The sequence below is a fragment of the Teleopsis dalmanni genome, chromosome 2 (genome assembly GCF_002237135.1).
Source record: "Teleopsis dalmanni isolate 2A chromosome 2, ASM223713v2, whole genome shotgun sequence".
Lineage (NCBI taxonomy): Eukaryota > Metazoa > Arthropoda > Insecta > Diptera > Diopsidae > Teleopsis > Teleopsis dalmanni.
In genome coordinates this window covers 244,763,754-244,776,955 of record NC_051847.1, presented here as the reverse complement: position 1 = coordinate 244,776,955, position 13,202 = coordinate 244,763,754, and the positions used below count along the sequence as shown (strand labels likewise).

The following is a 13,202-nucleotide window of genomic DNA, read 5'->3' as shown; positions in this document are numbered from 1 at the left end:
TTTGTAAACAATTTATATATTGAAAAGGTAAAACAACTTCATCCAAAAAATGCACAGAAATGTAACCCTGCCTTTAGTTTAGTAGTTCATTTCACAGAGCTATCGCCAAATGATGTAGTACAAAAAACTGAACATGAAAAAGACGTTTTTAACTTTGTCAAAGAAGCCAACTTTTGAAGTTTTGCAACGTGGTCAATTTAATTGTGTACGTCCTTACTAGTAGTGCCAAAAATGTAACTATCCGTTACTTTGTATTCGTTACTCAAGAAATACCTGAGTAACGAATACAAACTTTTTATTGTATTCGTTACTTTTACCATTGAGTAAAAATATTATAGAGTCACAATGACTCAATTTTTAAATTTTCAGCAACAGGCACGGGAGGGCGGAGTGAAGATATTTCTTCTTTCTGCGCTGCTGCTAGATCGGCCGCGCTTGTGCTTGTTCTTTCTAAAAATTTTACTATAAATGAATTAAGGACAAAAATGAAAACAAAAAACAGATTTGCTTGTTTACGAAGGCAGGCAGTACAAGAAAAGAGTCAAATTAGTTTTTGGTGTAATTATTTGTTTTTGCAATTAATGCTTGGCACCAGCAAGCAGCACGTAAAATTTCATGCATTTAATATCACTTCATAATGCAAATAAGAGAAACATCCCAACTTGTTTGGAAGTTTACTGACCTACATATATATATGTATGTGTATAAATGTATATTTATAAACATATGTACTTTTATTTGGAAGAATATGAATATTTTTTGATCTTATTTTCGGAACATTTGAAGCAAATGAAAGCAATTTCAATTTTTTGTTTTAATCAGGTATAATAACAGTTATATGTATTATATTAGTATTAGATAAAATAAAATAATTGTATGTAATTGACCGTGTGCGAGTTCGAGTAATTGATGGTAAATTGGGGAAAATAGTAAATTATGTCCGTATGGCAGCGAATGTTGGTATTTACCAGAATTTCGAGTAGGGTAAATTAGGTATTACCATTGGGAACATTTTATAAGATGCATAATAAAAAAATAAATAAATTTGAAAACTTTTAACATAAGTGCAGTGCAAAAAAACCCTAGGAAATTTCATTTTACTTTACCATAATTTACCGAGTTGGTTTATTGGGGCCTGCAGACTTCATCGAATTGAATTATTCTGCTTATATTACTTCGTAAGCAATTCCTTTGGATGGTAGAAAAAGTGAAATCGACTAAGGCATAAATTGTTATATGGCCTTATATTACAAATTTGCCCTAATACAGGCTTAATAACATTTATTTATAATTTATTTATTACCATAACTACTTACTTTATTTATTTATTTTGTTCAAAATACATAGTTTAAGTGAATTAATTTTAAGATAGTTATTAATAAACATGTGTTAATAAATATGTATAAAAATGTAAATATTAATACTTATTACGTAGAAACTTTCGCTATTTTTTATGGTTATTCACGGGATATTGATCAATTTATAATTTTTTGTGTTAATATATATTAATATTTTAAACAAAGCAATTTATACATATAAACAATAAAAAATAATGTATCATATATATATCTAATAAAGGCAAGAACTAACAAATGTGTTCTCTTATTGGTGGTGGTATTCCTCTATTCCTGAGCGTTGTTTGTTGTCGTTTTGTCATTGGGCCTTGTTGTTATAGGATTTTAGACAGTTTTAGGAGTGTTTTCGGAAAATACCTTTATTGCCGGTTGTTTTCTTTCTTCTTTTTTACCATTTTATTTTCCAATTATTTATGTGTGATAATATATTTCTTTATCATTTATATGTAAAATATCTTTTTGTTGAAAATACAAATGTATATTAATATAAAAAACTAAAGTTCTTCAAATTCTTAAGGACGATTATAAACTATAGTAGAAAGAGAGAACAAATAATAAAAAAAAATTTTGAAATAGTGAAAAATTCTCTTTTCTGTATTTTTTTTTAAACAAAATTTCTTCGTTAACATTGACTAGGCCTCCTGGGGACACCATGTAAAAAAAACGCGCCATTCCAAACTACCTCATAGGTGGTCTGGAAATTAGTGCGCAACTAGTAACATGAAAATTGTCACTTCTATTTAATTAACGATAACCTTTCATGTATGTCCATCTAGTAACTATAAATGATTATGCAGTTATTTAAATAAATCTCCATTTCTCGGCAATTATCCGCTTGCAAAAGCTAATAGTCGATACACTTGTATCCCTTGTACTGATATTCCTTTTATACTTATTCAGTAACTGTTAGGTGCATATATTTGTAAAATAGCGTTAACTATTCAAACTGCCATATAAACTGAAGGTTTAATTTTAGTTTTTTTTATTCATCTTAAATTGATTTCTATATAATTTTATTATAATACATTTGGCAAAGCTAAAGCATACTATTTTTAAAAAATATTTTACCAATTATTGGCAAATATTTTACATACATATGTGTTCTTATGATTGTATTACTTCCTAAGATTTAATATAAATATTATGTAAATGCGATAAAATAGAAAATCCATACCTAATAACAATTAATTACGAAAACAATTATAACTCTTTCTTCAAATGCCATCATAATGAAAAATTGTTTCAATGCTGCAAATAAAATTTTGATATCTTTTGCCCCCGAAATTACATACAAAAATATCAATGTCCATATGTTCATATTTAAACACAAAGCAAGTAGGCATGAATGAATATAAAATAGCGAATAATTCTTTTTACTACTTACATTATAATTCAAGGAAGCAATAACAACACCTCAAAGAGAACACCCAAAAAGAAATATAAAAATTTCTTGAACCTATGAAGCAGCGAATATTGCAAAATCTTCTTTGGTATGAAGCAAAAACGACTGAAGCGACGTCGGCAGAGATTTGAGTGATTTGGGTACCCAGTAGTAGATATCTAGAACAAAAATTAATTTCTATGGCATTGTGACTCTATAATATTTTTACTCAATGCTTTTACTCTTTTTACCAATGAGTAATATTTATTATAACTACTCTTTTGAGTACTTAGTAACGATTACTTTTAAGCAATTGTTTTTGCGATATAATAATAACTACTATATTTTGAACAAAATTTTTCTTTGCTATCAAATTCATTAAATATGTTTAAAAATATTAATATAAAAAAGTGAAATTTGGATTCATTTGAACCAGTAGGACGTGAAAAGCAGTGACGATTGCTCTAAGGTGCGGAGGTGTGCGGTGAACACCCTAACATAATTTCCAAAATGTCAAATAACATTGAAATATAAATTTATTAAGTATCTTCACATCAAGAATTATTATTATTTATTACATTTCCATATATATTTTTTTAAAGTTTTATCAAAAACAATTAAATATAATTGTCTATGAAAACTCAATCAATTTCCTTCTGTAAGCTGCTATACTTGTTAGGTGTGCTCATATATTTGCAGCTCAAATCACAGAACATTTCTATTTTATTTCGTCTCTCCCCTTTGTGTGCAAAGAAGTTGGCCACACATTCATACGTTGCATATGAACAAAATAATGTGCGTGTGCTCCCATTCGTAATATCAGAGATAGAGATTTATATAGTGGGAATTGTATGAGAGTAAATTTTTGTTGTATTCGAATATCAACTGCATGCATACGAATCCAACATGATGATTTGCCAAAGTGGTTGCGTGAGCTGCTGAAGTTTGCAGCTCATCTCAGCATACATTTCTATCACATTTCGTCTCTCCCCTTTTAACAGTAGCACCCACAAATTTCTGTTCTTACTGTGCGGAGTACTTGTGCGCACACTTGTACGTTGCAAGTGGGTTTGATTTTGTTTGATCACTGGATAAACATGTATGGTTCTGAGTTAAAACTCTTTTGTTTGAAAAAAGTTGGTTTGATGTTACGAGAATTATGTAAAAAGTTTTGTTTCTTCCATATTGATATAATATTAAATTTATATATAAATTATTAATTTAATTTGTTTAATATGTTCTTTTGTTAATGAATTGTTAATATAATATTGCGACTATATTATTGCCTTATATAATATAGTTATTATTAATAAAAGATCTCATATATTTTAATATAATTGGTACATGTAAAAACAACATTAAAGAAGGGCCGCACACCCTTCCAGATAGGGCACGCGTCGTCACTGGTGAAAAGCTAAATGCAAAATATGCGGATCAAACAATTCAATAAAATAATTCTAATGTATTAAATCTACAATTTATTATAATAAATATACACTTAGCAGAAAAACTCTGCGTACAAAAAGTAAATTTTGTTTCAACATATAAAAAATTATTAAATAAATAAATTTTTTAAATCAATTTTATTTTTTGTTTGTAGTTTAATTCGTTGACTTTATTTTAAGCTAAAACTTATTTCTAACACATTAGTAGAAAAATTATAATAATTAAAAATGTAAAAAATCAGCGCTATCGGTGGCAGAAAAAGTCTGCGTACAAAACATATAAAGGGGAATTCCCGAAGTTTTAATAGTAGAACTTTGGCGTGCTTTATGTTTTACTGTACCAGAATATCATTATACACAATCCCACGCACTTATTTTATAATTTAATGATTAAAAAGTAATTAAATTTTTAATGGCAAATAAGGGAAAAGAAATTATTATCAGTGAGAGCAGTATTATTATTGATCTGTGGAAAAAAAGGAAAATGTATTGCAAAATTGGTCAAATCGTTAAGCGGTCACATTCTTTTATCTAAAGAGTAGTGAACAACTACAACTAAATAGAATTATTGACCTCGAAGTTGGGATCTTGGCGTCCATCCAAGCTGTCAACAAGAGAAACCCTCAGCATTATTAATTCAGTGAAAGATAATCCTCCTCTAACTGAACTTCTGTTATAGAAATATATTGACCAGACATTCCAGAAGCAAATTCACGTGGATACTGTACACAAAATATTAAAAAAATACAACTACCATGGCCGGTTTGCACGAAGCAAGCCGCTTATCTCCAAAGCTATTAGAATGAAGCATTTAGCATTCGCAAGGGAGTATTTAAATAAGTCTCCAGAATTTTGGAAACGCATAATTTTTTCAGACGAAAGCAAATTTTGTCTCTTTAGCATTAAAGGTCGAACGATTATATGGCGAATTCCGGGTACTGCCCTTAATAATGAAGATTTGTATTCAACAATAAAACACAGTAGTGGAGGAGTAATAGTGCGGAGGTGTATGGCGAGTAATAGAGTGAGAAAAATGGAATTCATTGAGTCGATAATAAATAAAGATGATCATTTAAATGTTTTAAAATGCAATTTAAAGAGCAGTGCCAAGAAGTTGGGGTTACAGAACAATTACTTACTTCAACAAGATAACGACCCAAAGCACACGGCAGAAGTTGTAAAGCTTTGGTTGCTTTAAAATGTGCCCAAGCAAATCGAAATGTCATCATAATCGCCATATTTGAATCCTATAGAACATTTATAGGATTTGCTGGTGCGTCGGGTACATAAATACAATATAACCTCCAAAGAAATGCTGAAGAACGTGAGCGACGCGGAATGGGGTAAAATAAGCAGTAATGAGACTGCGAAGCTGGTCAATTCGATACCAAAACGACTTATGAAGGTCGTAAAAAGTAAAGGTTATCCAACAAGTTACTGAAAATATAAAATCTTTTTAAAAATAATATATTTCGACGCTTTTTAAACTCTTGTACGCAGACTTTTTCTGCCACCGAAAGCGCTGATTTTTTACATTTTTAATTATTATAATTTTTCTACTAATCTGTTAGAAATAATTTTTACCTTAAAATGAAGATAACAAATAAAAGTACTAACCAAAAATAAAATTAATTTAAAAAATTTATTTATTTAGTAATTTTTTATATGTTGAAACAAAATTTACTTTATGTACGCAGAGTTTTTCTGCTAAGTGTATATGCTTTTAAAAATTTCTTTTATTGCCGAAAAAAAGCATTTAAACTTCAGTAACGAATGCACAGTAACGAAAGCGCAGTAACGAAAACGCAGTAACGAAACCGCAGTAACGAATACTGAGTAACGAATACATACTCGAAAAGTAACGGGTTGTTACAAATACACAAAAGTAACGAAGTTTGGCACCACTAGTCCTTACTATCATTTAATGCAAATAGGTAACTTTTTGATACAAATGATCAAACGTGTTGTTGCTGACAATAACGATATTCGTATGCTGTTGTCTTCATAACAAATACAATTTTTGACTTACCTTTTAATTTAGATCTTGTAATGGTTGTAAATACGGTTTAAGTAATTAATTATTAAATAACGTAAAATTCGATTTATTCAACACAGATTAATTATCACGTCGCAAGTACTTGGCGCCAAAAGAAATCACTCCGCTACTTTCGGTGTTTTCTAAGTGAAACACATAATAAGTGATATTAAACTCATTACAAACAATCGAGACAGTGACTCTTAAACAAGAACACAACAAAAAAAAAATAGTGCCCGACAATTATATTTATATCTTTTTGTAAAAAAACAGAAGTGAATTCTGGATTTGTTTTCGAATTTGTTTACTTTTCTCTAAATCACATACACTTGAAAACAGCTGATAGAGACAGCAAATAAGGCTCAAAAACTCAAAATAAATTTACAAGAAAAGTTTTGCATACGGGTAGAATAACTAATCAAATTACAAGACACAAATTTAAAAATTTGTGCAATTGTGTAGTTAAATAACAAACTTATGCTAATTAAATAAAATAAATAAATACGCGAAAGGACGCCTAAAATATTGATTGATAAATTCTTAAGCAGGGTTTGAATTGCTTGCTGAGAATTAGCAAAAGCAATCAAATTTTGACTAATGCATAAATATTGACCATTGCATAACAAAATGAAAAAAGAATATGCATTAGCAACAGCAAAAATCGTTTCATTTTGATTGCTTGCTAATAGTCGATTTTACATTTTTGACTATTATGCGTTTGGAATATAAGTTAACACACGCGTACCCCAAATCCGGCCCTGTGCTTAGTTTCATTAACGGAGGAATCATGCGATATTGTTTGAACGCATGGTTGCTACCAAACAGGACATCCACTTGTTTGACTGGAAAAGTCCCGTTTGGTTTCGGTAGCTCTCAACTTCGCAAAAGTGCGCTCGGTCTCTTCTGCTTTAGGTTCCGAAGAAGCAACATCAATATTTCTGATCAAATAAAAGAATATTTAACTTATATGCAACGTTCTCGCTTATGCGATAGTTCCTTGTGTTTTGCTACAAGCGAATGTGTATGGATATCTTCTTTTTGTTTTTGTTTTAAGGGAATATGTATGCATTACTTTTTGTTGGTTTTGTGCATTGAATATAGTTATGCAAAATTGTAAGCAATGTATGTGTGTACAATTTGTATGCAAATGTACAAACCAAATACCATCACACCATTCTGTAAGTCTAACGTAGTGTACACTTTTGCTGTTTGTAACCTGGCCAACATATCGTCTATAATTGCCATAGGGAAATTGTCTCTTATTATTATTTATTCAATTTTCTATAATCACAACAGAGGCGTTTAGTTCCACCCTTCTTGGAAACCAATACTACAGGTGATGCGAAATCGGAATTGCTCTCTTGAATAATACCATCACTTAACCAATCTTGTATTTGGCTCTCAACAATTTTTTGGTCAGCGTAAAGGATTCTTCTCGGTCCTTCGTAAATCGAAATATTAATATTAATAATATTAATAATTTAATATTAATAATATACACTCAAACTGGAATGGAAATCATAGGTATCAAAATACTAGAAATCAAAGCAATTATAATGCAACAGCAACTGGTACAACAATAGAAGCGCATCAAATAATCGTAATATACCAAATAGACGTGTGCGTATAACAAATGCCCAGGACAACTACGAGCCACCAGAGGTGGAAATGGAGAACCATCCGCCGGTTCGAAATTAAATACTGTGAAAATTCTAAATCAAACCCTGTCTAACTATATTTCAATTTTATGTTCTGAATTAAACATTATTATAAGATTATTAATAGATACTGGCGCCGCAGTGTGTATTATTAAAAACCTTAACGTTGACTATAACTCTTGCAATACATATTGTAATATCTTAGATATTATTTATTAGTATTCTTAACAACGTGTTCATCTTATGTCTAGAAACCAACTACCTCATGAACGACTAACTAAAAGCAGTGCACAATAAACAGTGTTGCCTTGTGCACTTTTCGGTAATGTATTATTTAAGTACTCTACAATACCCCCCCTAGCCGTTCATAGTAGGCATTTCATTTTTATTGGATCTTAAGACTAATACTTAATTATGATTAATATACTCTTATAACTTCACAATTTTGCTTACATGAACTTTGGTTGTGATTACTTATTTCTAGGTCTTAAATTATATCTTTGAGTTTTTTGTATTTCATTATAAGTTGCAGCTGTTACAATACTGTTTTGACTAATACTATCAGTTCCATTATTTACATTTTCAAATGATTTTAAAGATATCGGCTGCAACTTTGTTAACTCGTTAACATAATTTTTTTTATCTGATACATTTTTGTTAACATTTGCATTACATTTGATCATTTGGTTTACATGTCTTTTCCAGATTCTATCTGTGTTTAATAATTTTACAATATAAGTTTGTTTGCCAATTTTCTTTTTAATTATATCTTTAGCCCATGAAACTCTACCTGGTACAGAATAATCCTTAACCATTACTACATCCTCTATACAAAATTGAGTTTTTTTACTCCCTTTGAAATAATTTTTTTGTTTTTGCAGATTATTAAGAACATTTTGCTTAATTTTTTTAATGTTTACAATTTCAGATCTTCTCTTAGGATTAATAAGATCAAGTCTAGTACGAAGCTGTCTTCCAAACATTAACTGTGCTGGGGCAACACCTGTACTAGTATGCTTTGTATTCCTATAATCAAGTAAAAATCTAGACAATGCTGTTGAAAATTCTGAGGGATCAACCTGGTATAAATATTTCTTTAAAGCGCTTTTGATCGTCTTGACCGTATTTTCGGCCTGCCTGTTTGATGCAGGATTACCCACTGGTGTTGTGATATGTTTTATTCGTTCATTATGAAATTTGAAATTCATTTGACACAAACGAAGTTCCATTATCCGAAACCATTATTTTTGGCAACCCAAACCGAGCAAATAATTCTCTCAGGACCATAATGGTACTTCGCGATGTGATGTTTGTCCCCATATCAATACATTCAACCCATTTACTATAACTGTCAACTACAACTAAACACCATCTTTTCATAAATGGTCCGAAAAAATCAACATGAATACGATGCCACGGTTGTTTCGGCCATTTCCAGTTAATCAATTCACTTTTGGGAGGATTAGTTCTGTTCATTAAACACGAGTCGCAATTTTTTACGATTTTTTCTAAATCTACATTTTGATTAGGCCACCAGCAACACTCTCTAGCCATACTTTTAATTTTATTAATACCCAAATGCGTTTCATGCAAAAATTTACAAACCGACTTTTGAAGACTGCTGGGAATAATAATTCTGTAACCATAAAAGAAACAGCTATCTTCTTCATAAATTTCATACTTTCGTGAAAAAAATGGTTTTAAATCGGGATCGCTACAATTTGTAGGCCACTCCGTCTGTACAAATTCTTTTATCTGGGTTAAGACTCTATCGTTTTTTGAATGTTCCCTAATTTTATCAATGCTAAGTTGCAACTGATTGACCTCTTTAACGAAATTTAAAGCTAAGTTTCCTGATGAATACGACACACTATCCTCACTGTTGGGGTGCCTTGAGAAATAATCAGCTATATTAGCTTGCGATTTTACATGAACAATATTAAACATGTAAACATATTAAAGCTATAGCAATGCGTTGCAGCCTGTTTGCGGCCATTACTGGTATGCCCTTTTTGGGACCGAAAATATACTCTAATGGTTTATTATCTGTTATTAATGTGAATAATCTTCCATAAATGTAGTGGTGAAATTTTTTCACTCCAAACAAGATTGCTAACGCCTCCTTGTCTAGCTGTGAATAATGCTGTTCCACTTCTGAGAGTTTTCGTGAAGCGAATTCAATTGGAACTTCAATACCATTTTCCAATACCTGTGACAACACTGCCGCCACTCCAATAGGACTGGCATCTACAGTCGCTCTTGTTTTGCATTTAGGGTCAAAATAAGCTAAAACTGTACTTTTACTCAACCCGTTTTTCAGATTATCTACTGCTTCCTTATGCAATGTTGTAAATTCAAAGGTGTCTGATGTTTTCAACAAATCATATAAGGGTGCACACGTACTTGTAACCTCGGCCATAAATTTCCTATAAAAATTAATCACTCCTAAAAAACTTTGAAATTCTTTAACACTTGTAGGATAAGGCATTTTTTCGATATCCTTGACCTTGTGCGGACAAGTGTGCAGCCCATTTTTGTCAATGATATGACCTAGATAATTAAGTTTATCAGAAAAAAATGTACACTTCTCCCGTGCTAATTTAAGTCCCGCATCTCTTAATATTGTTAAAACCTTTATCAGTCTCTCTCTGTGTAATTGCCTATTCGACGCAGTTATTAAAATGTCAATAGTTTGTCCATTATTTTTTGAAAAATGGCTGGTGCTGATGCCAGTCCATATACTAATCGATTATATTGAAAGAGTCCTTTAGCAGTAGAAATAGTTGTAAATTCTTTCGCTTGATCATCTAATTCGATCTGCTGATATGCCATTGACATATCTAACTTTGAAAATTCAACCCCGCCCTCTAATTTAGCGAAAATATCTTCAATACGGGGTAAGGGATATTTTTCTACAATTAAATTGGGGTTAACTGTGATTTTAAAATCACCACAAATTCTAACTTCACCATTTTTCTTTAACACTGGTACAATTGGTGTTCCCCAATCACTATATGTCACCGGCTTAAGCACACCTATATTAACTAAATGGTTCAATTTCTTTTCAACTTTAGGTTTGATAGCCAATGGCACGGGTCTAGGTTTGCAAAATTTTGGTCTGGCCTCATCCTTAAGATTTAGTTTTGCTTTACTTTCTATGAACCGGCCTAACCCACAGTCAAACAAGCTTTTAAATATTTGTACAATTTCTTCTTTTTGATCTGTTTCTAAGCTAAAAATTTCAGCGACTTTAGGTTTAAATGTTGTAATAAAATTACGGCCTAACAGTGGAGGACCTCCTCCTTTTATTATTAGGAATTTAATTATATCGGTTTTACCGTTATATGTTATACACAAATCACACCTACCAGTTGGTAATATTGGCTCACCTGTATAAGACTTAAGCGCAATGCTAGTTTTTTCAATTGGTTTTGATTTAAAATTTTTTTCAAATGTATTTAACGCCATAATACTATAAGTGGACCCCGTATCCAGTTCTAATTTTATCGGCATATTTTCAATGTATACTGTGACTATTATAAGCTCACTACCCCCGCCATTCAATGCATACAAGACAGCTTCACCAGTCTGTACAAAATTAAACTGTTTTTGATCTTGTAACTGTTGACTAGAATTACACATTTTTTTCAAATGACCTATTACGTTACATTTTTTGCATTTATAATTTCTATACCAGCACTCCGAAGCCATATGATTTTTGTATCCACACACTGTACATAGTATTTGTTGTTGGTACTGCGACTGTCCACTTTGCTTTTGTTGTTGCTGAACTTTTGAGCCTCTGCTTCTCCCGTTATTCATATATAACAACTCACCGCCAATCTCCTGCTTTATTGTCACCTCGTGCTGCTTTTGCATATACTCCGCTGCATTGCCGATATCGATAACTTTCTGTCATGAGCATGTGTTTGCGTCAAGCCCCATCACAAATTTGTCTCGTATCGCCGTGTCCAAGCTATCAGCAAAATTGCAATTAACTGCAAGTGATCTGACACGCACTGCCCACTCATTTATACTTTCTGCTGAACTTTTATTCGCAGAATAAAATTTATATCGTTCCGCAAAAGTTGATGTTGGCACCGTGAAGTGTTTATCAAACACGTCCAAACAATTAATAAACGTAGTGATGTCGTCATCTGCTTTCTTTGAATATAATAAATTCTGCAGCAGTTGATACGATTTTTCCGATATTGCTGTTAACAATATCGCCTTTTTCTTGCCCACCTCAATATTATTCACAATAAAAAATTGTTTAATTTGCGATTTAAAAATGTGTCATTGATTATGGTCACAATCAAAATGTGGGATTTTACCCACTATCTGCACAAATTGAGGGTTCATCCTCGTCGCCAGTGTAATATCTTAGATATTATTTATTAGTATTCTTAACAACGTGTTCACCTTATGTCTAGAAGCCAACTGCCTCATGAACGACTAACTAAAAGCAGTGCACAATAAACAGTGTTGCCTTGTGCACTTTTCGGTAATGTATTATTTAAGTACTCTACACATATAAACTTACAGGTATAACGAGTGAACATGTACTATCCCTAGGAACATTCAAATTAACTTTACTGTTGGAAAGAATAAAGATAACTCACCCTTTCGCAGTATTAACAGAGGATTTTCCAATCGAGGCAGACAGTATTTTGGAAAGAGACTTTCTAACAACTTATATGGGAGTCATTAATTATTATTCTTTCACTTTAAACACACAATCAGGTAATAAACAAGCAGAAATATCAATAGTATGCAAGCTGATTACTATTGAAGCAAAAACGAAGCGTGTCTTACCAATAGAAATACACTTTGATGAAGAAACTGTATTATATAATAAAGAAATCAGTAAAGGTGACTTCTTGACCAATACAATAGTACCAGCAAGGGTTAATTGCCACATAAGAATTGTGAATACTAATGATCACAATGTTACTATATGGTAAATAAATTACAACTGAAGTCACAACCCTTACAATATTATAATATCCTGCAAACGAATAATAGTGCTATTAACAATAATAGACTACACAAAATTTTATATGAATTACAATTAGGTAATGATGATGACACTGGAACGATATTGCCCATAATATCCAAATACCAACATATTTTTCATTTAGATGAAGATAACATCCCAACTTATATAAAAAACTATAGGTTACCTCACTGCCATAACGACGACTTCAAATCTCAAGTAAAAAAATTACTTGAAGATGACATAATACAACCATCAAGAAGCCCATATAATTCACCTATACTTTTAGTGCCTAAAAAATCAACAAGTGACAGTAAAAACTGGCGTTTAGT

The 13,202-nt window shown here is 31.4% G+C and overlaps 2 protein-coding genes across 2 annotated transcripts in view; one reads left to right on the top strand and one right to left on the bottom strand.

Moving 5' to 3' along the window:
• Nucleotides 1-10,550: 10,550 nt before the first annotated feature.
• Nucleotides 10,551-11,516, bottom strand: LOC119677258 (uncharacterized protein K02A2.6-like). Its single transcript, XM_038088531.1, has one exon. It carries the CDS (start codon nucleotides 11,514-11,516, stop codon nucleotides 10,551-10,553), a length of 966 nt encoding a protein of 321 aa, XP_037944459.1.
• A 1,305-nt stretch (nucleotides 11,517-12,821) lies between these two features.
• Nucleotides 12,822-13,202, top strand: part of LOC119677257 (uncharacterized protein K02A2.6-like) — a 3,560-nt gene continuing 3,179 nt past the window's right edge. Inside the window, exons 1-2 of the mRNA XM_038088530.1 lie at nucleotides 12,822-12,834; nucleotides 12,950-13,200. Of these exons, the coding sequence (XP_037944458.1) occupies nucleotides 12,822-12,834; nucleotides 12,950-13,200 (264 nt within the window). The remainder of the gene's footprint in view (nucleotides 12,835-12,949; nucleotides 13,201-13,202) is intronic.

Coding starts and splice junctions, on each gene's coding strand:
- LOC119677258 (XM_038088531.1), bottom strand. CDS start 11,516: ATGTGTAATTCTAGTCAACAGTTACAAGATCAAAAACAGTTTAATTTT.